The 25,301-nt window shown below is 51.8% G+C and overlaps 1 protein-coding gene across 4 annotated transcripts in view; it reads left to right on the forward strand.

Annotated features, from left to right (window-relative positions):
• The first annotated feature begins 6,561 nt into the window (after positions 1 to 6,561).
• PAXIP1 (PAX interacting protein 1) overlaps positions 6,562 to 25,301 on the forward strand; it is a 39,026-nt gene continuing 20,286 nt past the window's right edge. The window contains exons 1-6 of one of the 4 annotated variants that reach the window (XM_059711367.1): positions 6,562 to 6,761; positions 10,290 to 10,424; positions 12,380 to 12,423; positions 13,864 to 13,927; positions 20,943 to 21,056; positions 22,937 to 23,572. In XM_059711367.1, coding sequence (XP_059567350.1) covers positions 6,681 to 6,761; positions 10,290 to 10,424; positions 12,380 to 12,423; positions 13,864 to 13,927; positions 20,943 to 21,056; positions 22,937 to 23,572 — 1,074 coding nt within the window. In that variant the 5' untranslated portion in view covers positions 6,562 to 6,680. Of the gene's footprint in view, positions 6,762 to 7,674; positions 8,820 to 10,289; positions 10,425 to 12,379; positions 12,424 to 13,863; positions 13,928 to 20,942; positions 21,057 to 22,936; positions 23,573 to 25,301 lie in introns of those variants that run through there. The other 3 variants (XM_059711369.1, XM_059711368.1, XM_059711370.1) reach the window with 3 other exon arrangements.

The following is a 25,301-nucleotide window of genomic DNA, read 5'->3' on the forward strand; positions in this document are numbered from 1 at the left end:
GGAGAGACAGAAGGAAGGCCCAGCATGTCCATGACAGGCCTACAATAAATACCTGATTGCTTTTTATGAAGAACCTATTCGTCCTTTCCAATAACCCCAAGTCCAACAATTATCTATGGAGTAGCTATGTGAAAGCATGATTTTTTGAAATAATCTTTAAGACTTTTTAATTTTACATTATATTGCATTCTCTAATTTTAATTTGTAGATGTAGATGTAGTTTGTTTTTTTTTTTTAAACTAAAAATGGCAGAAATTACCAAGATGCCCTCCATCTCACATCCTTTCCCTGGACACATAGGAAGACTACATTTCCCAGCCTCCCTTGCAGTTTATGTTGGCATCATGAGACTAGGTTCTAGCCAATGAAAGTGGCTGGACAGGGACATAATGCCCTTCTTTTTTTAGACTTGGCTGAGAACCTCCAGAATGGTATTTCTCCGTGCTTTCTCCCTGTGTGTACAGCTGGAAGCAAATGGCTCTCTGTCAGAAGACCTCAGTGCCCACTCAGAGGAAAGCTGAGCAAGCCACCAAGTTGTGTGCAGGGAAGTTTCAATGTTTTAATCCAATGAAATATGTAGTTTGGCCCAACATCATCTTAAACCAGGTTTCTCAGCAGTAGCACTGGTGACATTTGCACGGGGTACATGGTGTGGGGCTGCCCTGTGCATCACAGGTCAGCACCTACCTGTCCTCAACTAGATGCCAGCAGCACCCTCTCCCCTCCAGTTATGACAACCAATGTCTGCAGACGTTGCCAATCACCCCTGGGAGGCAAAACTGCCCATAGTTGAGAACTGCTGATGTAAGCCTTCTGGATAGGTGCCAGGTGGGGGTAGGCATGGGACAGTTCACCTGAGAGCATGGAACTGCACGATACGTTACATGGGTGCTTATTTTAAGATGACTGCTTCATTGCAGCACTGTAACTGTTAAATTGGAAACAGCAAAGGTGTGACAATACAGAATTGGTTGAATTAAGGTACATTAAAGATGGAGCATTCTTGTTTATTTAGCAATGACAGAAGAGTGTGTGTGGTATAATTTCTTTTTAAAAAATGTTTTTATTGATTTGATAGAGGGGGAGGAGAGAAACAAAACATCAATCGGCTGCCTCCTGTACATACCCCAACCAGGGGATTGAACCCGAAACCTGGGCATGTGCCCTGACCAGAATCAAACCAGTGACCTTTCAGTGCAAGAGGGATGATGCTCCAACCAACCGAGCCACACACCCCCGGCTAACCTCAGGCCTGTTTGTGCCTCTAAGTTAGGTGTTCTTCCCTTTCATGAAAAGGTTAAACATTGTAGTCTATAAAGTCAAATTAAAGGTTACGAAACATAGAGCATGTCTATCTCCCTGGGTGTGTGACGAGCTGAATGGAACACATGAGAACAAGACTGAGAAGGTTTTTTAGAAAGGCCTTTGGCAATACCTAACTAACTGCCCAAATTCCCACCGGGTGGTACAATTTAGGTTAAATAGTCTCAATCTACTTTTGCTTTTTCTTAATGTCACACTCCACCCCGCAGCCTTGGATGATCAAATTTTGCAAAATACAAACTAAGAAATGTATTACCCTGTTTATCAGATTAGCATTAAGCAGGCCCAGGCTGTTTATCCCTGGAAGGTTGATTGTCCACAAAACGATCATACTTTGAACTTAGTTGGAAGAAGTGGAAAGGTAGTAATGCTCAGTGTGTCGTATTTGGGTAGGATATGCATCCAAGTTAAAGAAATGCAAAGCTTCTATTTAATGAACTGATACTATTATTACCCTCACGTGGGTCAGCTTCTAAAATCATTGACGACAATAGGAGAAACCAAGATGGCGGCATAGGTAAACACCGGAGATTGCTGCCTCGCACAACTACTTCAAAAATACAACCAAAAGACGGAACAGACATCACCCAGAACCACAGGAAGACTGGCCGAGTGGAAATTCTACAACTAGAAGGAAAGAGAAAAAGCTTACTGAGACTCAGAGGAGGCACAGTGTGGAAGTAAAATACTAAGGTGCAGAGTGCATGTGGAGCGGGCTGGCGGCGGAGGGCGCGGTTGTCGTTTTCAATCGGGAGGGAGTCTCAGGCTCTGAGCTCCAGTTCTGGGCAAGTCTCTAGGGACCCAGACTCATACGGGAGAAGCGGGACTGTCTGGCATCAGTCGGAACTCGAGGGCAGCTTTCTCTCTGAGGGGCTTGCAGCAATTACTGGGACATTGAGAAGCAGAGCCTCTGAGGGCAAGACTGAGAGCAGCCATAGCTGCTAGCCCCGTCCTGTTGATCCTGTGGGACCTGCCCCACCCAAGCCCTGCAGGGAGGCTTTTGCTGGATAGCCTCAGGCAAACACTAGATTAGCACCTCCCTAGAGATCCAGGAGCCAGGAAGTCCAGAGGTCAGAATGGGACCATCCAGTTTGCAGCTCCGTGGAAACATAAAGGACACACTCAGGGGGCAGACCCAGTGAGCACCAAAGCCCCACTGAAGCAAGTCTTGCCCCAGAGGGGTGTCTCCAGCACAGAAGTTCTCCCACTGCAGACACAGCTGATTCTCACAGCCAATTGGCCTGGAGGCCAATTCCTCCCAGTGATACCTACAACAATCAAGGCTTAACTATAACAAGACTGTGCACAAAGACCACAAGGGGGTGCACCAAGAGTGTCCTCCTCAGGTAATTGGAGAGGCTGAACCGCTGGGCCCTAGAGGACACTTAGCACAGAAAACCACTTTATCAACACAGCGAAGGATAAAAAATGCCGAGGCAGAGAAACAGGACACAAATGACAGAACTGGAAGAAAGCAAACTACTGGATATAGAGTTCAAAACTACACTTTTAAGGTCTTTCAATAATTTTCTAGAAGCTGCCGATAAACTTAATGAGATCTACAAGAAATTTAATGAGACCCTCGATGTTGTGATAAAGAACCAACTAGAAATTAAGCATACACTGACTGAAATAACGAATACTATACAGACTCCCAACAGCAGACTAGAGGATTGCAAGAATCAAGTCAACAATTTGAAATACAAAGAAGCAAAAAACACCCAACCAGAAAAGCAAAATGAAAAAAGAATCCAAAAATACGAAGATAGTGTAAGGAGCCTCTGGGACAGCTTCAAGCGTACCAACATCAGAATTATAGGGGTGCCAGAAGATGAGAGAGAGCAAGATATTGAAAACCTATTTGAAGAAATAATGACAGAAAACTTCCCCTACCTGGTGAAAGAAATAGACTTACAAGTCCAGGAAGTGCAGAGAACCCCAAACAAAAGGAATCCAAAGAGGACCACACCAAGACACATCATCATTAAAATGCCAAGAGCAAAAGACAAAGAGAGAATCTTAAAAGCAGCAAGAGAAAGAAACTCAGTTACCTACAAGGGAATACCCATACGACTGTCAGCTGATTTCTCAACAGAAACTTTGCAGGCCAGGAGGGAGTGGCAAGAAATATTCAAAGTGATGAATACCAATTACCTACAACCAAGATTACTTTATCCAGCAAAGCTATCATTCAGAATTGAAGGTCAGATAAAGAGCTTCAGAGATAAGAAAAAGCTAAAGGAGTTCATCACCACCAAACCAGTATTACATGAAATGCTGAAGCATATTCTTTAAGAAGAGAAAGAAGAAAAAGGTAAAGATACAAATTATGAACAACAAATACACATCTATCAACAAGAGAATCTAAAAATCAAGTGAATAAATAATCTGATGAACAGCATGAACTGGTGATTATAATAGAATCAGGGGCATAGAAAGGGAGTGGACTGACTATTCTTGGGGGGGGAAAGGGGTGTGGGAGGTGTGGGAAGAGACTGGACAAAAATCGTGCACCTATGGATGAGGACAGTGGGTGGGGAGTGAGGGCGGAGGGTGGGGTGGGAACTGGGTGGAGGGGAGTCATGGGGGGGGGGAAAGAGGAACAAATGTAATAATCTGAACAATAAAGATTTAATTAAAAAAGAAAATAAAATCATTGATGAGAAACACCTTATTCCTGAATAATACACAGCAGTTTCACTGTGGTAGTTTTCCCTGTAATTCTGTGAAAGGACAGTTTAGATTACAGACATGGACCTGTGCTGACAATGATTTTTACGAGTCGTGGTGCTGATTTTAAAATGTTGAATTGCCATCGTTAAGCCTTCTGGTGAGTGGGTGATTCTTCATGTCATGGTGTCAGTTTTGCGGACTTCCTCAGAACACCCATTCTGCCCATGAAATTCAATTTCACCTGAAGATGCTTATTTTTCATCTCTGGCAAAGTTGCTGTGTTCGATACACCCTACGGAATGTTTTCTTGGTGTGAATCTGCCCCAGGCCTTCCTGGCGCCGGTGACAGGAGGCCACCATGTTCCACACCATCCCTGCCCAGTTCAATGTGCGCTATACAATTTCTGAGAGGTTGATGAATTTTTATCTTATTTTTTGTTAATTCTCACCCGAGAGTATTTTTTCCATTGATTTTCAGAGAGAGTGGAAGGGCGGGAGGGAAGGAGGGGGAGAGAGAGGAAAGGAGAGAAACAGCGATGTGAGAGAGACACATCCATTGGTTGCCTCCCACACCTGCAATGCAGGTACATGTCCTTGATGGGAAATCAAACCCGAGACCCTTCGGTGTGCAGGCCGACGCTCTAACCACTGAGCCACTGGCTTGATGAGGTTTTAGACAGCAAATTTCTTAGTCCCAGAATCTGCTTTACAGTTATCAGCAGTCACAGCAGGGTGAACGTGGCCTGCTGAAAGTTCCTTCTTAACTAACAGAATAAAGTACCAGTTGAGGTCTGCTTTACGTTTTTAATATAAACTGACATGCTTAGTTCATGTTTAACCAAAGAAGAAAAGAGCTAAATAAGTGCTCCAACGCAGGCCGACTAATTTCAGTTCTGTATTTAGAACTAATTTGTCCTGGCCGATGTGACTCAGTTGGTTTGGCGGCAACTGGTGCACCAAGAGATGTGGGGTTCGACTCAAGTCAGGGCACATGGGGGGGTGAGTAGGAGGCAGCTGATTGATGCTTCTATCTCATCAACGTTTCTCTCCCTCTCCCTTCCTCTCTCTAAGAAAATCAATAAAAACACGTTTTTTAAAAAAGAACTAACTTACTACACTGTCATTTTTTAAACACTGAATGTTTATGTTATAATGGTCAATATCAAATATATTGTGTATTTAAAGGAAGGACAATTCTTATTCAGGCATGCACTCAATGTTTTAATTATCTGTAAAAGGAATGTGTTAGCTTTTGAATAATGCTATTTTACACTGTACAAAAGACAGAAATGATAAAACCTAACTGTAAAGGGCTCACTTTCTGCCCATACAAAACCTCTCGGGACACAGGCAGCAGGAGGGCGGTCACGCCTCCCGCACCTGTTGGGGCCAGCGCACCCGAAGGCTGAGCCCGCAGGGCACCTTCGAACTTCTCTGTGGTCGGACTGACAACGATAACGCATTAATGTCACGAGAGTGCCACGGTAACGCTCTCGAAATACCTTCCCTATTTCTTGAAAATATATTTTTATTGAGGCAGGGAGAGAAACATCAGCGATGAGAGAGAATCATTAACTGCGGCCTCCTGCACGCCCCGCGCTGGGGAGGGAGCCCGCCACCCGGCAGGTGCCTGGACCCGGAATCCAACCACCACCTCCCGGCTCCGGTCCGCGCTCAGCCCCGGAGCGCGCGGCCGGCGGGAAGGTTTAAAAAGCACCTTCACTGGCAGTTACTGAAAACGCCGCCTCTGGGCAGGCGACAGCGGCGGCAGGGGCGGGCGGGGACCCCGGAGAGCGCTCCCCGTCCCCAGCCCGCGGGCCTCGGCGGGTCGGGGGTGGCCCAGGACGGGGCACTCGCGGCGGGACTGGAGGGAGTGCGGGCGCCTCGCCGGCCTCCCGGCGACAGGATGACGTCAGAGCGCGGACGCGTCACCGCCGCTCCGTGGGGAGCAGAGCAGGGCTCAGCCCACAGCGCAGGTCCCGGCCGGAGCGGAGTGGCGGGGAGACGCCCACCGGCGGGGCCAGGGAGCCGGGCACCTCGGTCAGCGGCGGCGCTCGGACCGCGACTTGTCCCCGCTCTCAGCCGGGACCGGCCCTCCTAGGCCGCAGGTGTGAGGCGTCACCTCGGGTCCGGCCGTGCGGCCACCGACGACGCTCAGCTCCTCGGTGCCTTGACGCGGGGGCTCCGAGATCCGCGGCCGCCGGCCCTCGCCCCGCCCCCGTCGCGGGCACCGCCCCTCGCCCCGCCCCCGTCGCCGCGCGCACGCTCCGCCCAGGGGCCGCGCGTGCTGCCGGGAGGGGCTCGCGTTCCCTCTCTCCCAGGACCGGCCCACTCCGGCCGCACGTGGGGGGCGCTCGTTTCCCCGCGCCCCCTGGGCCCTCTCGTGAGGGAGCGGCCGCCACAGGAGCCCTGGTTCCTGGAGCGGGCTGCGCGCCAGCCGTATCCCGGGGCCCGCCGGCCGCAGCGGAGGCGCCGGGCGGTGCCGGCTGACTGCCCGCTCCTCGGCGCTCCCCCCGGCGGCCCGCGGATGGTGCGTCCCGCAGTGCGAGCGCGGCTCCCGCGCTTGGGTCGTTCGGCGCGGGCGGGGCGCGGAGGGCGGGGGAACGGGCGGACTTGCAGCACCGGGCCGGGCCGACCCGTAGGGCACTTCGCCCCGCGGGCCCCGGGCGGGAGCCGCCGCGACCATGGCGGATCAGGAGCCGCAAGTTCCAGAGGACTTGTTCAGGGAGGTCAAGTACTACGCGGTGGGCGACATCGACCCGCAGGTACCGCGCCGCCCCCGCCGCCGCGTCCCCGGCCCGCCCCGTGCCCGCCGCGGGCGCGCGCTCGGACGTAGAAAGTCGGGGCCCCACCGCCCGGTCCCCGCTGGCCTGGCCGCGCGGAGGCTGCACTGCCTGGCGCCGAGCAGGCCTGGGGTCGGCGCCCGGGGGGCGGGCGGGGGCCGGGGGGCGTCTGCGGGACCCCGGAGGGGACCGGGGGGCGTCTGCGGGACCCTGGGCATGCCCAGACCCGGGAGGAGGGCAGAGCACGTGGGTGGGTCAGCTCCCGAGTTCCTTTGCTCCGTGTCCCCCGAGCCCTAGCTCGGCCTGGCGCAGATTGCCAGCTGCCCTCCGCCTGGCGTTGCCGGGCGTCCCGTCCCGTGGCCATCGGCCCCCGACCCCCGCGGCCGCCCCTGGGAGCGCACGGCCCCCCTTTCCCGGCAGGATCGGGACAGGTGCCGGTCTCTGTGCTGCCGGCCCGCTCTGGTGTCCGGGCTCCCGCGCGAGGGGTCTGCTCGCCGGCCCGGGTGGCAGCCACCCAGCTGTCATCTGCGCACCCGTGGAGCGCTCCGTTCACCAGCGAAGGCGAATTCCTGCATTTTCCTAACTGGGTGGACTGTACCGTAAGTGTAGGAAATACCCGCACGGCACCATCCACACCCGCCCTTTAAAACTTTCTAGTGTGGGCTCGTGCGAAAGGCTCTGTGGCTTTTCCTAAGCTTTTTCTCAGTGAGGCATCTGTTTGAAGGCCAGCCTGACCCTGCGGGGGAATCAGTCTTAGTTGAGTACCCTCTTCGGGTTAATCTGATTCTCTCTTCTTTATCTATGCAGTTGTGTGGCCCGGGGTCTCCTCCCCAGTGAGGGCTACGCCTGGAGGGAGGGCGGGGGAGCTGGGGAAGGTGCGGGCTGAGCTTAGCAAAGGCGCATACTTGGTGGGCGTAGAAGGAGAGTTGGTATAGAAGGCACCGGGTTCTTGGCGTTCTAGAGGCTTGTGCTTGGTGTCTTACTAACCAGACTCCCCAGGCTGACCCCCAGGTGGTACTTCCCTGCACCTTTAGGGTGAAGAGACTTTAGCTTGGAATGTAAACATAAGCAGGCTCTGAACCCAGAGTGATGATGCGAGCCTGTGACAACGTTAGCATTTTCCAGTGCTGATAGCTCGCCTTTCTTTCACTGTTCTTCACCTTCTACTTCTCACCCCCATCTCATTTAGGACTTGAACCCCATGCTACCTAAACCCTGGAGCAACTTATGTTGAACCATATTTGCTCAACGGTGTAAGTCAGATCTAAGGGCTTAAAAATGTTCACAAACCACTTGGATCTGCAGCAGTTTACTTCCTAAAAAGTATGGAGCCAGAGCCTCCGATTGTCTGGGCCCCATAAATACGGACTCAGAGAGTTGACATGTTGAACATCCAGTGCACGCCAGGCATGGCTGGGTCCGGGTGTAACAAAGATGCGGTGGGCGGGGGGCACACCTGAGGGTGTTATCGTAGGATGCTGGGTGCTGGGGTGCCCAGGGGAAGGACCACTGAAAGGTTTCCGAGTGGCGTCCTTTCCCACGGGTTCTTCACTCCGGGTGAAAGATCATGCCCCTGGGGGGACCTGTGCTGAGGAGAGGAGCCATCCGTGTGTTTGGGAGACGCCGGACGATTGGCGGACCCGGAGCAGAGGGAGCAGAGGTGCCTGTCAGGTCGCGGTGGGCATTGTGGAGACTGGACAGGCTGGCGCCTTGGGCAGAGTCCACGTGAGCCGGTAGGCGTCGGCAGTGAAGCTGTTGGCAGACGCTGGGCAGCAGTGAGGGTGTGAAACCCAAAAGGCTGCCTATTGTTTCAAGAAATCAGGCCTCAAAAGGAAGCAGAGACGGGCCAGGGCACGGGTCTGCGTTTGCGCATGTGCATGTATGCAAGACGTGGCCACTTGGTAGGCAGGAGGCAGAGGGTGAAGTTTCCAGACTCTTGGAAAAGGCAGTAGGATCCGGAGCAGAATGGAGGCATTTTCCGGGAGACGGGTTGAGCGCAGTGAAGCTAAAGATGCTTGGAGGGCCAGGGGAGGGAGACAGGTGAGCTGGTTTGTGGCTGACGGCTATGGTGCTTTCATTCATGAAACAAGTACTGGCATCTGTTCAGTCCTGTTGATGGTCGGTAACGTATCCTAAAGAGGTTGTCCCTGTTGTGGGTAAACTCAGCTGTGTGGGCTCCATATCCCTGGTGGTGGGGCACACTTGGAGCTGCACCTGCCTCCCCTGGGTCCTGAGGTCTCTGCTGCAGGTGTTGTCCCCCCCCCCCCCCCCCCCAACTCCCTGAGCTCTGGCTGTTGCCTCACTAATCTAAACTTCCTTCTTTTCCGGTCCCCAACCCGCCCCTGTGCTCCGCCCTCTGTGCTGGTCCTGTGGTTCCCAGCACTTCATTCTTTCCTCCTGTGCCTACACCTCTTGCAGTCACTGTGTCCTGCTAGGTCTCTCACGTGTGTCTTCCTCCCCTGGCGACATTCCTTTAGGTCACGTGCCTGCCTCGTCACCTGGTTATTGCAGCCACTCCTCCCAGGTCACCTGGCTCATCATGGAGCCAACCCAGTCCATTCTTTGACACTGACAGTCAATCTTTCTAGAAAACCTGATCATGCCCTACCTGCTCCCAGCCCTCCTGCCTTCCCTGAGAATAAGACTGCGTAGCACACAAGAACGTGTGCGCAGTGCGTCTGTGCTCACCCAGCCCGTGGGAACACTGCTCTCCCCACAGCGCAGCATTGGCTTTGCCTCCTTAACCCTTTGAGTGCCGACCAGTAACCTAGGAACTATGCTAAAATTGCCAAGGCATTTTTGCTGATTTTACAGCAGTTTAGGAAAAAAATTATGAATCGCAAGTAAATGAAGTTACATATTCAAAAACTTAAGGAAACCTTTACTACATTGACATATTTAGCAATATCATCCTCACTAATAAAAGCAGACTTAGAACTGGACGCCATTTCGAAGCTTTGATAGCGCTCCCGGCACTTTTGGCGAAAGACAGGAGGAGCGCGATTGCACTCCCCAGCACTCAAGGGGTTAATTGCTTTAAATTCACCAGGATTCCACTCATGTCCAGTGAGTCCTCACCTTCGTCAATAGGTTCTTAGAGCTGCAGCAAAAGGACATGTTACAAAATCAGGTTTAGCACGGGCCCATTGACAGAAACCGGAGTTCGGTTCCTGTGTGTCCCTTCCCGGGCTTTTCCCATTGGCGGTGACCACCCATCGCCAAGCCAGACCAGATCTCCAGTGCACGGGGCTGTGCACTAAGTGTCTGTCAGTCCTCTGTCTTCAGCGCTGATACCCTGTGGCACCTGCTCACAGTAGCTTCCCTGCTCACTTGTCAGTAAACCAAGAGTTGCTGCTTTTCATTGTCCCCTAATGTTTCATTGACTATAACAGAGTAAAAGGTGTGTGTGGAGAACAAGGTGTGCTTTTAATTAGAATGTTCATGTTCACACTAATTTGTACAAACCAAGAATGAAATGCAGAATTTTAATGTGTGTGTGTTTTTTTAAAGGTTATTCAGCTTCTAAAGGCTGGGAAGGCTAAGGAAGTGTCCTACAATGCACTGGCCTCGCACATCATCTCAGAGGACGGGGACAACCCGGAGGTCGGGGAGGCCCGGGAAGTCTTTGATTTACCTGTTGTGAAGGTCGGTAGCAAATATTTTGTACTACCCTCTGGAATGAAATTGTATGTAGGTAATACCCCATGACTTGTAGTGTATGTGTACATTGGGCCCAGCGACACCCATGCTGGAGGAAGCAGTCAGATCGCCACCTGTAGATCCCTGTGACTGTGACCATAGACTGTCGTCAGGGGTCCTTTCCAGAGAGTCGGCTTCCTTCCGGGGCCCTTCCTGCAGCCTGAGGATACCCCTTCACAGTTGTCCCCCTCCCCTGTCTGCCATCAACCACCGAGTCCTGTTACCCGGCATTGCCCCCGGCTTTGAGCATCCTCGGGACACGTCAAAGGAATACCTAGCAACTGGGCGTCTGAGCAGACCTGAGGGGCTCTGGGTGCTGCTGCTGAGAATGGCCCGGCTCATGTGAAGGCGTTCTGAATGCAGGAGGGTCAAAGCAGGGTCACCGATGTAGGTTCCTGATCCAGCTTAACTGAATTCCTGGGAGTTTGACTAGAGTCAGACCGCGGGAAGATTCGCTGGCAAGGTGCTTTCTTTCGGCGAGGTGCACTTACCCAGTGAGTTAGCTCAGCATTCGGTAAAGTGATCAGATCTTCGTGCAATAATTATCCCAAGCAGAGCCAGTCTCCATTTCATAAAACGTTTGCTATTCCTGTACTCTGTCTGCAGAAGATAAACTTATGCTAAGTTGTTGGCGTCACCTAAAAAAAGGATGAAGGGTACTTCGCTTTCCAAAGTCCTTTTTTTTTTTTTAATATATATTTTTTATTGATTTCAGAGAGTAAGGGAGAGGGAGAGAGAGATAGAAACATCAATGATGAGCGAATCATTGATCGGCTGCCTGCTACACGCCCCCTACTGGGAATCGAGCCCACAACCTGGATGTGTGCCCTGACCAGGAATCAAACTGTGACCTCCTGCTTCACAGGTTGACACTCACCCACTGAGCCAGGCCAGCTGGGCTCCGAAGTTCTTTTAAGGGAGTGACAGGAACTGCAGAGCATTAGCGAGGTGCTGCTGCATGAGAGATGCGCTTCTGTGTTCGTGTCCTGGCTGGTGCACCTAGTAGAATCTCAGTAAATATCTGGCGTGTGAGCTAACGCAGGAGTGTGTGTGTTTCAGCTGGTGAAGTCTTCCAGTTGTCGGCTGGCTAAACCGGGCATCACTAGATTTTTACATAGTGATTTCGTGAAGCAGAGCTATCAGTATAGTGATTTATGTACTTCTTAAAATTAAATATAAAAAATATAAGGTAAGATAATTTAAAAATATGTAAAGTACCCCCAAAGGTAGTGATGAACTTACGGTTTTATAATTTGAGTTTTAGAATTCATAAAAAGTTACCTTGCCTGGTGCACTGACATCGTGTCTGTTTGGCTTCATTGGGAAGATGCACTCGTTCAGACCTCATTTGATTCGGGATCGAGAAGGACTCAGGAGGGGCCGGCGCAGGCTGCTTGGGGTGGGCAGGGGCCTCAGTTGGCAGGACCGCTTCCAGCCGGCCTCGAGGCTTAGGAAGTAACGCGTGGAATTAAACTTTTATACATAACTTTAGGCTTTCTCCTCGGGCATTCACAGCGAGGCTTTGGCCCTGGCGTGCCTGCTATTTGAATACCATCGCTGCAGTCTAGGTGCTTCGTGGTCAGTTATAACCGAGCCTTTAGAACAGCGGTTCTCAACCTGTGGGTCGCGACCCCTTTGGCGATCAAACGACCCTTTCACAGGGGTCACCTAAGACCACCCTGCATATCAGATATTTACATGACGATTCATAACAGTAGCAACATGACAGTTATGAAGTAGCAACGAAAATGATTTTATGGTTGGGTCACAACATGAGGAAGTGTATTTAAAGGGCCAGAAGGTTGAGAACCACTGCTTTAGTGTCTAGGAGCAACACTGGTAGAGCATGTCACTCTGTAAGTTGGAAACAGCCTTTGACTGAGTCCTGTTTTCTTTTGCAGCCGTCCTGGGTGGTTCTGTCTGTGCAGTGCGGAGCGCTCCTGCCGTATCCTTTTTGGGGGAAGGGAGGGAGGAGAGAGCATTGATGCCTGATGTGGGAATTGCTGGGTGAGAAGTGGGTTCCATGGTGAATTGTGTTGTGTCCATCTTGTGTCCTGGCCGAGTGGACACAGCTGCAGGCTCCGGTTGTGCTGTTAACACTTTAGGTCCGGGAAGTAGATGATGTCATGCAGCCCCCTCCGTTCTGCTCGGGGCTAGGCTGTTCCTGCGGACGCCTTTATTCCTTACTGCATCAATGCCGACAGCAGGCATCTTATTGCATTAAGTATTTATAGGGGCCTCAGATACACAGGAAGTATCCCTTTATGCTCAGTTCTTGGATGATATGCAGAACTTGAGCAAGTCTGGCCCAGAAATCCGATTTCTCATCCATTGTAAAGAGTTAAAGGAAATGGGTTTTGGTTTTATTGGGGGGGGGGGGCGTGTTTTCTTCATGAACACAGAGAAAGCAGACTGGGAGTGGGGGGTACTTCTGCAGATGAGAGGTTAGTCCTGTGTGGGTCGGCGCCCTCCTCACAGGCGCCCTCAGAAGGCCGTCATCCAGCCACCACTTGCCATCCCGGAGAAGCTCCAGGACCACACCCTCCAACTTTCCCTTGTTCCTGCTTTGCTAAGTGTTTGCCAGCCGAGAGCCCAAGTGAAGGCAGGAGCATGGCAGTAGGGCTGGTGGCATGAGGTTGGGGTGTGCAGGGCCCTGCACGCTGCAGGCTCGGGTTTGGCGGGTCTCAGTCTGCCTGGGTAGGAGACCTCAAAGTGCAGTAGCGTTTCCAGTCTGATGATTCTCTTTGTTCGCCCATCTCGGTAGGTGGACTTTCTCCTATAGGGACAGGATTGCAACTACTCCACAGTCTTCAGAAGAGTCCGTGTGAGCTCAGGCCAGGCTGGCCTATGAGCACCTGAGCCCAGAGCCTGCGCAGGGACGGCCGTGCCCGGTTGGCTCACAGACGCTCTTCAGGCGGGATTCTGAATGAATTTTAAAGTCAGAGCTTTAGGAAGAGCGTTGCTGGCTCTAGTGTTAGCAAGGGGGCGCTGACGCTCAGGGAGTCTGGCTTGTTCTCACAGTTAGTGGAGGCATTAGCACCAGAGCTCAGGCCCTTTTACGAGGGATTCCTTGCCGCACAGCGAAAGGGATCCACTCGAGACTGTGGACTTGCTCTGAGATGCCCACTCTGCCCTGTGTATATGGGCATGTGCACGCCTGTGCTGTCTCTCGGGCCAGGTGCTTGGTGAGTGCCACGCTCACTGGCTTTGGGAGCGCTCCCATGGAAACCTCTCCTCTATGCTGTCACCGTCTCCCAGTCCCCTGTGCTCGGGTCACCTTGGTCTGTGTCTTCCTGTAGTGGGTGAGTGTGAGTGTGAGTGAGTGTGCGTGAACTGCAGGTGACACTGATCTCATTGCATTGGAATCTTAATAACCGTCCATCAGAGTCAATGGATTTTCTCCAGAGTCCTGCCAGACCTTTTTTGGAGTCATAGCCTGCCTGTCTCAGGTGAGCATGCCCGCGGTCACTCTCGTGTTATCTGTGTTTGTGCACAAGCATTGCTGAGCTGCGTGCTCCATGGGGCACAGTTGTGTAACACTCATGCTTCATTTCCAGATGTGGGTGATGAGAGAAGGGAATAGTTAATGTTTTTTATTGTAATCTGTCTTCTCAACCCCCAGCTGAAAACACCCTCTAGCTATAAAAAAAAACCCAAGTTGCTATTACTTGAACTTATTTTAAAACTACATAGAGAAATGTATCTAGAATCACTAGTCAGTGGACAGCGCCTCGGAACGCTGCTGTTCTGTGTGCTTGTGGTCCCATTCTGTGATCCGGGCCTTAGTGTTTTCGGGAAAGTGTTTAGCCCCATCTTAGAGCAAGCCTTTGAGAAAGGGCACGTCAAGGATGTTAGTGAGATGAAAAGGAATTTAGATTGTAGTCTTGCTTTTTTAACATGCCTTTTTAATAGAGGATTATGGAACCAGTAATATTTAGTTGGAAGTTGTGAGGTTATTGGCCAGACTCAGTTCTTCATATCAGTGGTATCAGCCATCTAAGCAGTAAGTAAGCTTACTTATGGTTACTGTGTTTTGTTTGTGTCTCTTGTAAATTCTGGAAGTGCTGGAAGATTATAAAATCCCTCCGTTTTGTTTTTGTTACATCCACTCAATACACATCCTTGAAAATTGGGCTTTTTTCCTCAAGAATAGGAGTTTGGTTGGTATTTGCATCTTAGTGTTTTTCACGTTGGTGCCATAAATGCATATTTACATGGTGATCTTTAAAGTTGGCTAAAATGAAAGCCCTTTGTGATGGTTACTGTGGTCACATATTACTTTTTATTATTTTCCTTATACTTCTCTGTATGTTCCAAATTTAGAATAAACATAGTAAAGCTTTTAAAGTGAAAAAAATGTTTACTATCACTTATCATGCATAAACAGTGTTCTCTGGCTAAAATGTGCATTTCACATGTAGTTGTATTTGTCTTGCCTGGATTTCTGGGTTTAGAGCTTCAAAGCCCAGTCCCGAGGCTCGAACTGAATGAGAGAGTGGGAGGAAGAGGCTGGTCAGAGAGACTGGGATGTCAGGGGCCAGGGCTGCAGTGATGTAGGGCTTACCAGGGCTGACTTGGGGAAATAAAGAAGCACAGGTCATTAGAATTATACGATTATTACATAGTCATTATTAGTTGAGTGCTAGAGAACACTTTCAGTCTTGAGAGGAAAAACTGATAGCTGCATTTAACAAAGGTCATGTAATGTAGTGGATTATTACATAACTAGAGGCTTGGTGCACGGATTTGTGTACCACTGGGGTTCCTCAGCTTGGCCTGCGCCCTCTCGCAGTCCGGGACCCCTCGGGGGATGTCGGACTGCCAGTTCAGGCCCGAAGGCCAGGCCCAAAGCCGGCAGTCTGACATCCCCCGAGGGATGTAGTAGTGCGTGAAGCGGCAGGTGGCCGGGGAGGAGCCTGAGCCCAAGCCTGGGTGGGGCGCCACACTGCTCCCCCTCACCCCAGCCCCGCTGAGCCTGCTGCCACGGAGGCAGGAGAGGCTTGCTCTGCCGCAGCTGCACTCACCATCGGTCAGCTGAGTGGCACTCCCACAGGAGCACACTGACCACCAGGGGGCAGCTCCTCTGTTGAGCATCTGCCTCCTGGTGATCAGTGCGCGTATAGCCACCGGTCAAACAGTCAAATGGTTGAATGCTTGCTTAGGGTTTTATATATATAGATACACGTAACATGGAGGGTGACTGTGTATGTGACATCTGCGCGTGAGTACTGGGTCAGGTGGCACACACAGGTGCTGACCTCTGAGCTCAGAAGGAGGCAGCAGTGTGGACTCCAGGTTAGGACCCTTGGTGGAGGATGTCAGATACAGTGGGCCTGAAAGAATGGGCAGAATTGGAGTAAAAATGGGGCAGGGAGAGGGCTTTCCAAATAGAGCAGGTGGGAGGGGCAGCCTGTGCCCGGTGTGGAGGAGGGGAGGGGGGGCAGACAGGGGACTGAGACAGGGATCTGAGTGTGAACCTGATGAAGGAGCCAGCGGAGGGGGGCTGCTTTATGTTTCATTTTGGATTATAAATGTTTCCTAGAACATTTGGAAAACACAGGACAAGCAAACAAAATTAAACCCCTGAAATCTTGTAGGTGACACTAGTCTGGGAGCTGTTAGCTGACTGAGGGCAGGGAAAGGATGGGAGTTTATGGGAGGGACCGGTCCAGTCTTAGACCAGACAGAGGTTTGGATTTGGGTCAGCCCTGCGGGGTGGAGATACCGCGCTGAGGCCACTGACTGGAGCCAGGTGGGGCCTCAGGTACGGGGAGAAGCTGCGCTCACCGCGTGAGAGGTGCTTCCTCCTGAAGCCAGGGTCAGAGGCCCCCATTCCAGTGCTCTGGTTGGTGGGTGCATCGTCGCTGGGCGTGAAACAGGAGCTGGTTTCTGAGGGCAGGTGAGGAAGCGGTGTGAAAGCGTGGCGTTTGGGGTGATCAGCTGTCTACCTGGAGGAAGGGAACTAGAGGGCAGATGACGGCAGTGGAGCTGGGCTAGCACAGAGGATACTGGAGGAGGACCATAGGATTTTGGGAGCCAAAGTGAGTCAGGCTTACCAGTTTTGCTTTTTTTGGGGGGGGAGGGGGCGGAAACAGTAGCGCCCAGGTAAAGGCGAGGAGCATTCATTGGTAGCAGACAGTTGTTCTGTGGCCCTGGACAGTGACGCAGGGCCATAGTACAGGCTGGGGTCTAAGTAGATCTCTGTTCTGGGCTGAGAAGACAAAGGTGTGGTAATGGGTGGGGTTGGGGGGGGTGGTATGGGAAGCTGCCCTCAGTCTCCTAGGTACACGCGGTCACGGGTCCTGTCCGGTGGTCTGGGAAGTGGCCCAGGTGATGGGAGTATCGAGGTCCGAGTTGCATTCTGGGGCGTGGCTGGGTCTGTGGTGGACAAGATGAATTTAGCAAGACCTTGGACAGGATTTTAAGTCCTTCGAGCAAATGCAGTCGGACTAATAGCAATCGGAGTCCAGGCTCAGTGTTATGACCTCTGTGGGTTACTGAGTTCTCAGTTTGTCACTTACGGTGAGTGACTCTAAATTCCCAGTGTGCACTGGGCCAATGATAGAGACCTGCGCCCAAGTGCAGGGAGATGGCGCACACCAGGGGAGGGGCAGAGGCTTGCCTGCTAGTCGTTGGCGTGAAGAAGTCCTGGTGAAAAGCATGCTGGGCACTGGTGTCCGAGGTGGCGGGAAATCCAGTTTTGAGCTGCGTTAACAAGCTCATGCAGCTGGCTGACCACTTCCTTTGTGACAGGAGTAGTGCCCAGGAGCCAAGCAAATGAGAGACTGTCGCTCAGTGAGTCTGAGGGTGCAGACCTGTGAACTCGCACCACGTGTAATGTGTGCAAATGTCAGGTGTGGAATGGTTTACCGGGGGGTGGGGGTGGGGGGGAGCCACTGCCATGCTTGGACTGCATGAGGAGAGACCCTGGTGTCTGCCCCTCTTGGAACCCAGGAGGACTCCACCTCCACGAAGGGACCTTGCTTCGGAGAGACCTCTGTCTTCCCATCGGGCTTGTACAGCTGAGCTCTGTTGGAGTCCTCCCGCGCTCCCCAGGGACAGCAGGGAAGGGTACTAAGCAGTGGAAGTTGGGGAGCAGGCACCCTGCCTCTGACCCCACGCTGGTGCAGGCCGAGGCCTGTTGTTGGGTGCTGGGTAGGTTTCAGGAAAGAGGCCGAGACAGGTGGGGACACGGTTTAAATCTGGAGGACAGAAAATAAAAGCCCTTTTCATTCTGTATGTCAGACTGCCTACCCGTGTGCCTCCCTGTACTCAGTCCTGTGAAAGATACCAAGGACATGTAAGACTCGGGCCTCTAATGAATGGGATTCTAGTTTGAAATCAAGGCTGGGCAAGGAGCTTTCATGTGGGCTAGAGCCAGGGAGCATTTGAGGTGTCAGCTCAGGGAGAAGCTGGGAAGGGCAGCACTCACTTAGGGCACACAGGTGAGTCAGCATCCTCTCTGCTTCAAGCTTAGGGGACGAGGCGGGGGCGGAGCGGGGAGGACAAGCAGGTGGGTACCTGTGAGCAGCTTGCTGTGGGGCCAGGGCAGCGGCAGCCGAGCACCTCCTTGAGGGGTAAAAGCGAGGGGTGTGTGTGTGAGGCATGGGGACAGCAGGTGTGGCAAAGAGTGTTGCTTAGTTCCGTAGGCAGGGTGGGCACACGTGTGGGCGTCCTACCAAGAGGAAGAGGCCCTGGCAGCCAGACAGGTCAGGAAGGGCTGGAGACACATGTTCACTTTTTTTGAATTTTAGCCTGAAGGCACTGAGCAGACATTCGGCTTCATTAGTGGAGATAGTAGATTTGAGTTTAGAAAGTTGCTTAAAAAAAAAAGTACTTTTCCCCAGTTATAAAATTTGGAAAATACAGAAAGTATAAAAAATAAAAACAAAAATGTCCCCATAATCCTGTTCCCACTAGTGTGAACATTTTGGTGGGGAAAGAAAGAGCCTTCGTCGTTAATAGCGTGCGGCACAGCTGCAGTGGATGCGCTGTGGGGTTAGGTCCTTGCACTCTGACTCGGGCTGGCGAGTGTTGCTCATGGCGGCTGTCCCACTTGACAGGGTGGTTTCTGAGGTCCCGTGTCTGACCAGGTCTCTCTCCTCCCGGGCTCTTTCCCCAGCACGCCACCGCATCCCGCGAGGCCACGTGAGGCCAGGCACAGGACCCGGGCCAAGCAGGGCTGGGGTTAGAATTACTGCATTCAGTAAAACAAGTAATACCTCACCAAGGCCACATGTGGCCAAGTCTTTATAGTAAAGGCACATCTAGGTTATGTTTTTAATTTCACTTTAATAGAGATTATGTAATGATTCATCAGAGTAACCTCTATTGTCATATAATTAAATCTTACCCTCCAAGACGCTGCAGGATACAAATGTTTTTTGTGAAAACCTCTAATGAAAATAATCTTTTGATCCAATTTTCTGAAATGTCACGTTGGCTTACTAAATTGAACAGATGCAAAATAATGGTTCTATAAAATTGATGTGTTCTTGTTAGTATTCACAGAGCAGTGTGGAATGTAAAATAATTTCTAGACTTATTTGTAAAATGGATGAGAGTAGATGTAGAATATTAGATTTTTGGCAAGCTGAATAATAGCAATTAAAAGGTAAAAATGCAGTTTACCAATACTTTTTAAAAATTAACATGAGACAGTTCAGAATTCTTAATCATAATCCTCAATTTATAATAAACTAGAGGCCCGGCGCACAATATTCGTGCACAGGGGCAAAGGGTCCCTCAGCCCAGCCTGCACCCTCTCCAATCCAGGACCCCTTGGGGCTGTCCGACTGCCTCTCACAATTTGGGACTGCTTGTTCCTAACCACTCGCCTGCCTGCCTGATTGTCCCTAACTTCTCTGCCTGCCTGATCTCCCCTAACTGCTCCTCTACTGGCCTGATCGCCCCTAACTGCTCCCCTGCTGGCCTGATCACCTGTAACTGCCTCTGCCTCGCCCTGCACCCTGGACCAGGGCTTCCCTCCCTCTGGCCAGCCGCAGGCACCCAGGTCCTGGGCTGGCTTCTCCCAGGCTGGCTGCAGCCGCAGGCACCCAGGTCCTGGGCGGGCAGCTTCGCCCAGGCTGCAGCCACAGACGCTGGCTCCCAGGACCACAGGGCGGGCAGCTTGTCCCTCTCCTGGGCTGCAGGTGCAGGTGCAGCTACTGGCACCTGGGACTGCGGGGCAGGTGGCTTGTCCCTCTTCCGGGCCCCAGCCCCAGTTGCTGGTGCCCAGGACTGCGGGGCGGGCGGCTTGTCACTCTCCCAGGCTGCAGCCTGGCTGGTCCCCGTTCCTTTCTTGCGAGCTCGTTTTTGCCTGGCTGGTCCCCATTCCTCTCTCCCCAGTGTTGAGTGTCTGAGCTGTGAGGGCATGACAACCATTTGCATATTAGCTCTTTATTATATAGGATTAGCTAGAAAAGGTTGAAGTGGTCAATGATATTTTAGAATTAACACCAACACCTTTATTTTTCTTAAATGTTTGTCTTTCAGACTCTGAAGTTTTAATTTTTAGAAATTATTTTTGGCAGTAACTGCCCTTAGAGAAGCCCATAGAGCAGCCGTGGGCAAACTACGGCCCGCGGGCCGGATCCGGCCCATTTGAAATGAATAAAACTAAAAAAAAAAGACCATACCCTTTTATGTAATGATGTTTACTTTGAATTTATATTAGTTCACACAAACACTCCATCCATGCTTTTGTTCCGGCCCTCCGGTCCAGTTTAAGAACCCATTGTGGCCCTCGAGTCAAAAAGTTTGCCCACCCTTGCCATAGAGCAACGGGAAAATGTTGTCTGGGCTCAGACAGATGGGGTGTCAGAAGCCAGCTTTTCCGATTATTGGCTGCCAGTGTTTGTGACTTTGTTTCCTTACCTGCTTCCCTTGGCCAGGAGGGTGAGGGGCAGGGAGAGGCAGTGCACAGGTCCTGGTGCACAGTAGGCAGGCAGGGCCTGTTCACAGCACCAGCGCGAGCTGGAGCCTGCTCCCCCCTCAGAAGTGTGGCGCTGACCCTGAGACTTGTCTTGCTTCTCTTTCTGTGTTAAATAGAATTCACGTTTTCCCGAGTTTGCGAACCACTGTGTTTGTGTCTTTATTTGACCTATTTCATCATTAGCTTTTGTGACCGGTTGTGACTGAGTAGCGTCTTGATTGTGATGTTGACGCTGCTCTTGTTTAAATGCTTCGCAAGTGACTCAGTCAGACGGTGGAGTGTGCACTAGTGTTTTCTTATTCATTTGGTGACAAGGCAGAAAAAGTGATGTCTGTAAAACTGTGATGTAGGACTGCAGCTTCTTAGCACTATAAACAAATACCAAAAAGCTTGTTTGGTTTTCCCACTAATACTCCGGTTAATTTCACTTAATGGAGAAATGTAAATAAAGCGGAACTGTTATTTGTCACCATGTAAACAGACACACAAAGACCAAATGTGTGACATGAGCCCTGTTTCGGATTCACCAGGTGTCACCTGAAGACAGGAGCGCCCTGTGGGCCCTGCTGACCTTCTACGGGGGCGCCTGCCAGCTGAGCCTCAACAAGAGGTGCACACACCTGGTCGTGCCGGAGCCGAAGGGGGTAAGCGCTTCCTGTACGTGCGCCTTTTCTGTGTCCCCTCAGCGTTTCCGGGAGGCATGTGGTCTTGAGCTTCTTTTCCGTTAATCATTAGATTCCATTCATAAATGCTGATTAGGTTAGTTCATGTTGTTTATGCCCGGCTTTATTCCACAGAGGATGTGAGGTGATTATAAATTTCATTTGGAGCCAGATGTGTCTTCTGAATACAAAGAAATTGTGGGTTATTTCATGGAGAAAATAGGAAAGTGTTTTGAATCTCTGGAGTTTCCTTTCAAGTCCAATAAAACAAGTTCATTTTCATTTGTGAAAATATATACAGGGTGTCCCAAAAAACAGCTGAAAGCTCTCATTGATGTTTCTTTCAGATTTAACCCATTGGAATTATAATTGGCAGCCAGAGTGTGTGTACATTTTTGGGGACACCCTGTATTTTTAGTCCTTGTCACAGTTTTTAAAATGGCCTTGTCCCAAGCATAATTACAAACACACATTTAGTGACTTTTCATGTATAATCTGGAAGATGTGAAGTCATGTTTATCTTGGTAAGCACAGGGCTCTCATCCCTAAACACTGGTTGGGCCCCAGGTCACCCGACGTCCGCAGCAGTGCCTCCCGGGGGACTTGTGGGAATGCAGACTGTGCCCGGCCTGGCCCCGTAACTCAGAGCTTGGTGAGGCTGACCGTAACCTGCTGAGCCCCCTCCCAGGGAGCCGGGCACACTGACATCCCAGCGCCGCTTTGCTGTGGAACTCACACCTGTCCCTCTGCACAGCGCGTGTGACCGAGAATCAAGTACAGTGTTCATAGCAGACAAGTCACATACCAGCCCTCCCTCCAGTCCGTATGCCTCAGTGTTTCATCTGAGTGCCTGCCGCAGGAGGAGTGGGGGAGGCGGCAGAGCCCGTGGCATAGGGGGTCCCTGTCACCTCTGCACTGAGCCGCCGTTCCTGGTCCTGCCAGGGTCCTGACGAGAAAAGGAACTGGACACCAGCGAGTTTGGTTGTGACTTAACCAGCCACACAATCCAAGAAGAAACTTTTTCTGTGAAAATTCAGCATATGAATCTTAAAATCTAAGTAAAAACTTGTATTTTGTGTAAAAATTTAAGAGGAAAGTAGCATGCTTTGGTTAAATAGTGGGGGGTTCTTTTTGTATCTGATTTTTGGCTTAGAATGAATCACTTCACTTTAGTAGCTAGTTTGTCTTCAGAAGCAGGCAGGTGAGATGCTGGTTAACTGACATCTTCACAGACTGGTCACATTACTCTTGTTTAAATGTCCACTTCCTTCCTCTGTCCTCTGGTCATTACGCACCCTGGCCAGTCGGAGAGCCCTCTGCTGTCCCTGCCCCCACGGGCTCCTCAGCCGGTGTTGGCCTTGGACTGCGGTCCGATGCCCTGCAAGGAGGCTCGCCCTGGGCCCTCCCCTGGTAGACCCCTGACTAAACCTGCCTGTCCGCTCAGCACCGGGGTATGTTGCCTTCTCATGAGGGAGAGATGTGCTCCTCTGGGTCTCAGGTAGTGAGCTCAGGAAGCACTAGAGAACAGTGAGGAGAGCACTCCGGATCCCCAGTGTCCTGTAGACACCCCCACAGGCATCGCCTTGTGCCAGTGAAGCTAGATTAGATGGCAGACATTCACTTCCTTCATGAGAGAGTGTTCCGTAGGATTCCTAGCTCTGCTCTTGTATCTAAAACATCCTTTATATTAAACACAGCCTCTGGATGAGACTGTCCTGACCACTGAGATAGGGTTCACTTGGGGCTCAGCCCCTGCGGGAGAGAAGCGGGGGCTCTGGGTGTGCGGGCCCGTAGTGCTGAGCGGGAATGCAGCATCGGGCTGTGCTGTGGCTGACCGCTGTCTGTGCTGCTGTCTGTCCTAGGAGAAGTACGAGTGTGCCCTGCGGAGAGCAAGTATCAAAATCGTGACCCCCGACTGGGTCCTGGATTGCATATCCGAGAAAACCAAAAAGGATGAAGCGTTTTATCACCCTCGCCTAATCGTTTATGAAGAGGAGGAGGAGGAGGAGGAAGAGGAGGAGGAGGTAGACAATGAGGAGCACGGCTCCCCGAACGAGGGCAGTACGGATGACAAGTCGAGCCCTGCCAGTTCTCAGGAAGGGTCCCCTTCAGGGGACCAGCAGTTCTCTCCCAAGTCAAACCCTGAGAAAGCTAAGGGGGAGCTGATGTTTGACGATTCCTCAGACTCATCCCCTGAGAAGCAAGAGAGAAACCTGAACTGGACCCCTGCAGAGGTCCCCCAGGTGGCGGCGGCAAAGCGCAGGCTGCCCGTGGGCAAGGAGCCCGGCCTGATCAACCTGTGTGCCAACGTGCCACCCGTCCCCGGGGGCATCCTGCCTTCCGACAGCCGTGGGGGCCTGATGGCCTCGGGACCGAACCTCCAGAGTTCCGAGAGGTCAGACATGCTGGCCGCCTGGAACCCCGCCGTGCGGACGCTGAGAAGCATCCCTGGCAGCGCCGACGGTCAGCAGGTGAGCAGGCCGTCCAGCGTGGCCCACGTGAGTCTTCAAGTCCATTCACTGCTTTTTTTCATCAGTTTGCTCTCACTGTTATTTTGTATGGGCTTCAGGTGCGCAGCACCGCGGTTAGACTGTGAGTGACATACTGACCCCTGTATTCCCAGCCCCCTCCCCCATCACAGTCATCCCACATTGCTGACTGCACTCCCTGGGACTGTCCCCGTGACTGTCCGGCAACCGCCATTCTGTCTTTCTCAGTCCGTCACCTCCCGCCCTCTGCAGCCTTCAGTCTGTTCTCTGTGTCTGTGAGTTTGTTTCTCATTTGTTTTGTTTTTTTAAAAACTTACCTTTATTGTTTAAAGTATTACAGAGTGTCCTCCCCCCCCCCCCCGCATTGACCCCTCCATGTTTGTTTTGTTCTTTAGATTCCACATAAGTGAAGTCATACGGTATTTGTCTTTCTCTGTCTGACTTACATAAGTCACTCCTTTAAAACAAAAATGTAAATCTGGGATTTTCTAATTGGATCTCAGTCTGTTGCAGTGTCATTTAGCATTTTTGCTTTTGCAGAACAATTGGCACACTTGCAATATGTACTTGTGTGAGAGCTTGAGTCTGTTGTGTGTGTGTATGTATTTCAGTGTCAGGCGTGCGTGGAGGCGAAGGCCCCACCCGGCCGACAGGACCAGGCTCGGGGGCCCGCTCTCCTGCAGGAAAGGTCTCCTCCTGTTTGGCTGGAGGCTAGCTGGGCCGCAGAAGGGGTGAACTCTGCCGGCTGCCCTGCACTTGCTGGTGATGAGCTTCACCTGGATGAGTAACAGCACCCTCCCCTCCCCCCTCGAAGGGCTTTCATCTCTGCTTACAGTTCTGTGATTGGAGCTTGTTGGTGCAGACTGGACCTTAAGAGTTTCAGTAGATGTTTTCAGTTTAACACAGAGGTAGTTGGGAGGTATAGCGGGCCTGCTTGCCTTTCTGTGAGCACGGAGACAAATGGTAAACAAGACAGACAAGTCCCCTGCTCTTGTTTTAGGTGAAGACAGACAGACAGCAGACAGCTCTGAGCAGAAGGGCTTCCGGTGGGTCTGGGTGTTGAGACAGTAAGGGGGCCACACTAACAGCTGGGGTGCAGGCTGCTATGGGTGTGGTGGTCAGGGGGGCCTCAGGAGGAGGTGCCGTAAGCAGGGCTTCAGCCCCGGAAGCCGGGGAGAGTATTCCCACCAAGGAGCCACACCCGTGAAGATGGAGGGACCATGAATTCACTGGCTGTAAGGGAAGGAAGTCAGGAAAACCGGAACTCAGGGACGTGAGCGAGCGGGTGGGTCTGGGTGGCCCACGCGAGGAGTGCGCTGTCTCTACGGAGGCCTGGGTTCGGCTGCCAGATACACACTTCCTGTTAGAAATCACAGGGCCGCAGCCGTGATGGCGATGGTGGGTTTGAAGTCTGTATTGGTTAGACGTGCAGTGAGAAATGTCCTTTCCCTCCCTCCCTCCCTCCCTCCCTGGGTAATGGATAGTGTGTGATTCTCGGGGTGCTGGGAGGCGGGCTCCGGAGTTCCTGGGAGCGAGGCAAGGTGGGGCCACAGGGGGTTTGAGGAGGGTAGCGGGTCTGCAGCTGTGGATAGAGACTCCAGGCCCGCACTCCTGCCCTGGTTAGGGCCCTGCTGGCAGGTGGCCATGGTGACCGTGCTCAGGGTAAATAAAGCAGGTGCCCACCTTGAACCGGGCCAGGCAGGGGGGCGAGCAGGTGTGTCCAGAGCTCGCATGTTCC

Source organism: Myotis daubentonii, chromosome 10 (assembly GCF_963259705.1).
Source record: "Myotis daubentonii chromosome 10, mMyoDau2.1, whole genome shotgun sequence".
Taxonomy (NCBI): domain Eukaryota; kingdom Metazoa; phylum Chordata; class Mammalia; order Chiroptera; family Vespertilionidae; genus Myotis; species Myotis daubentonii.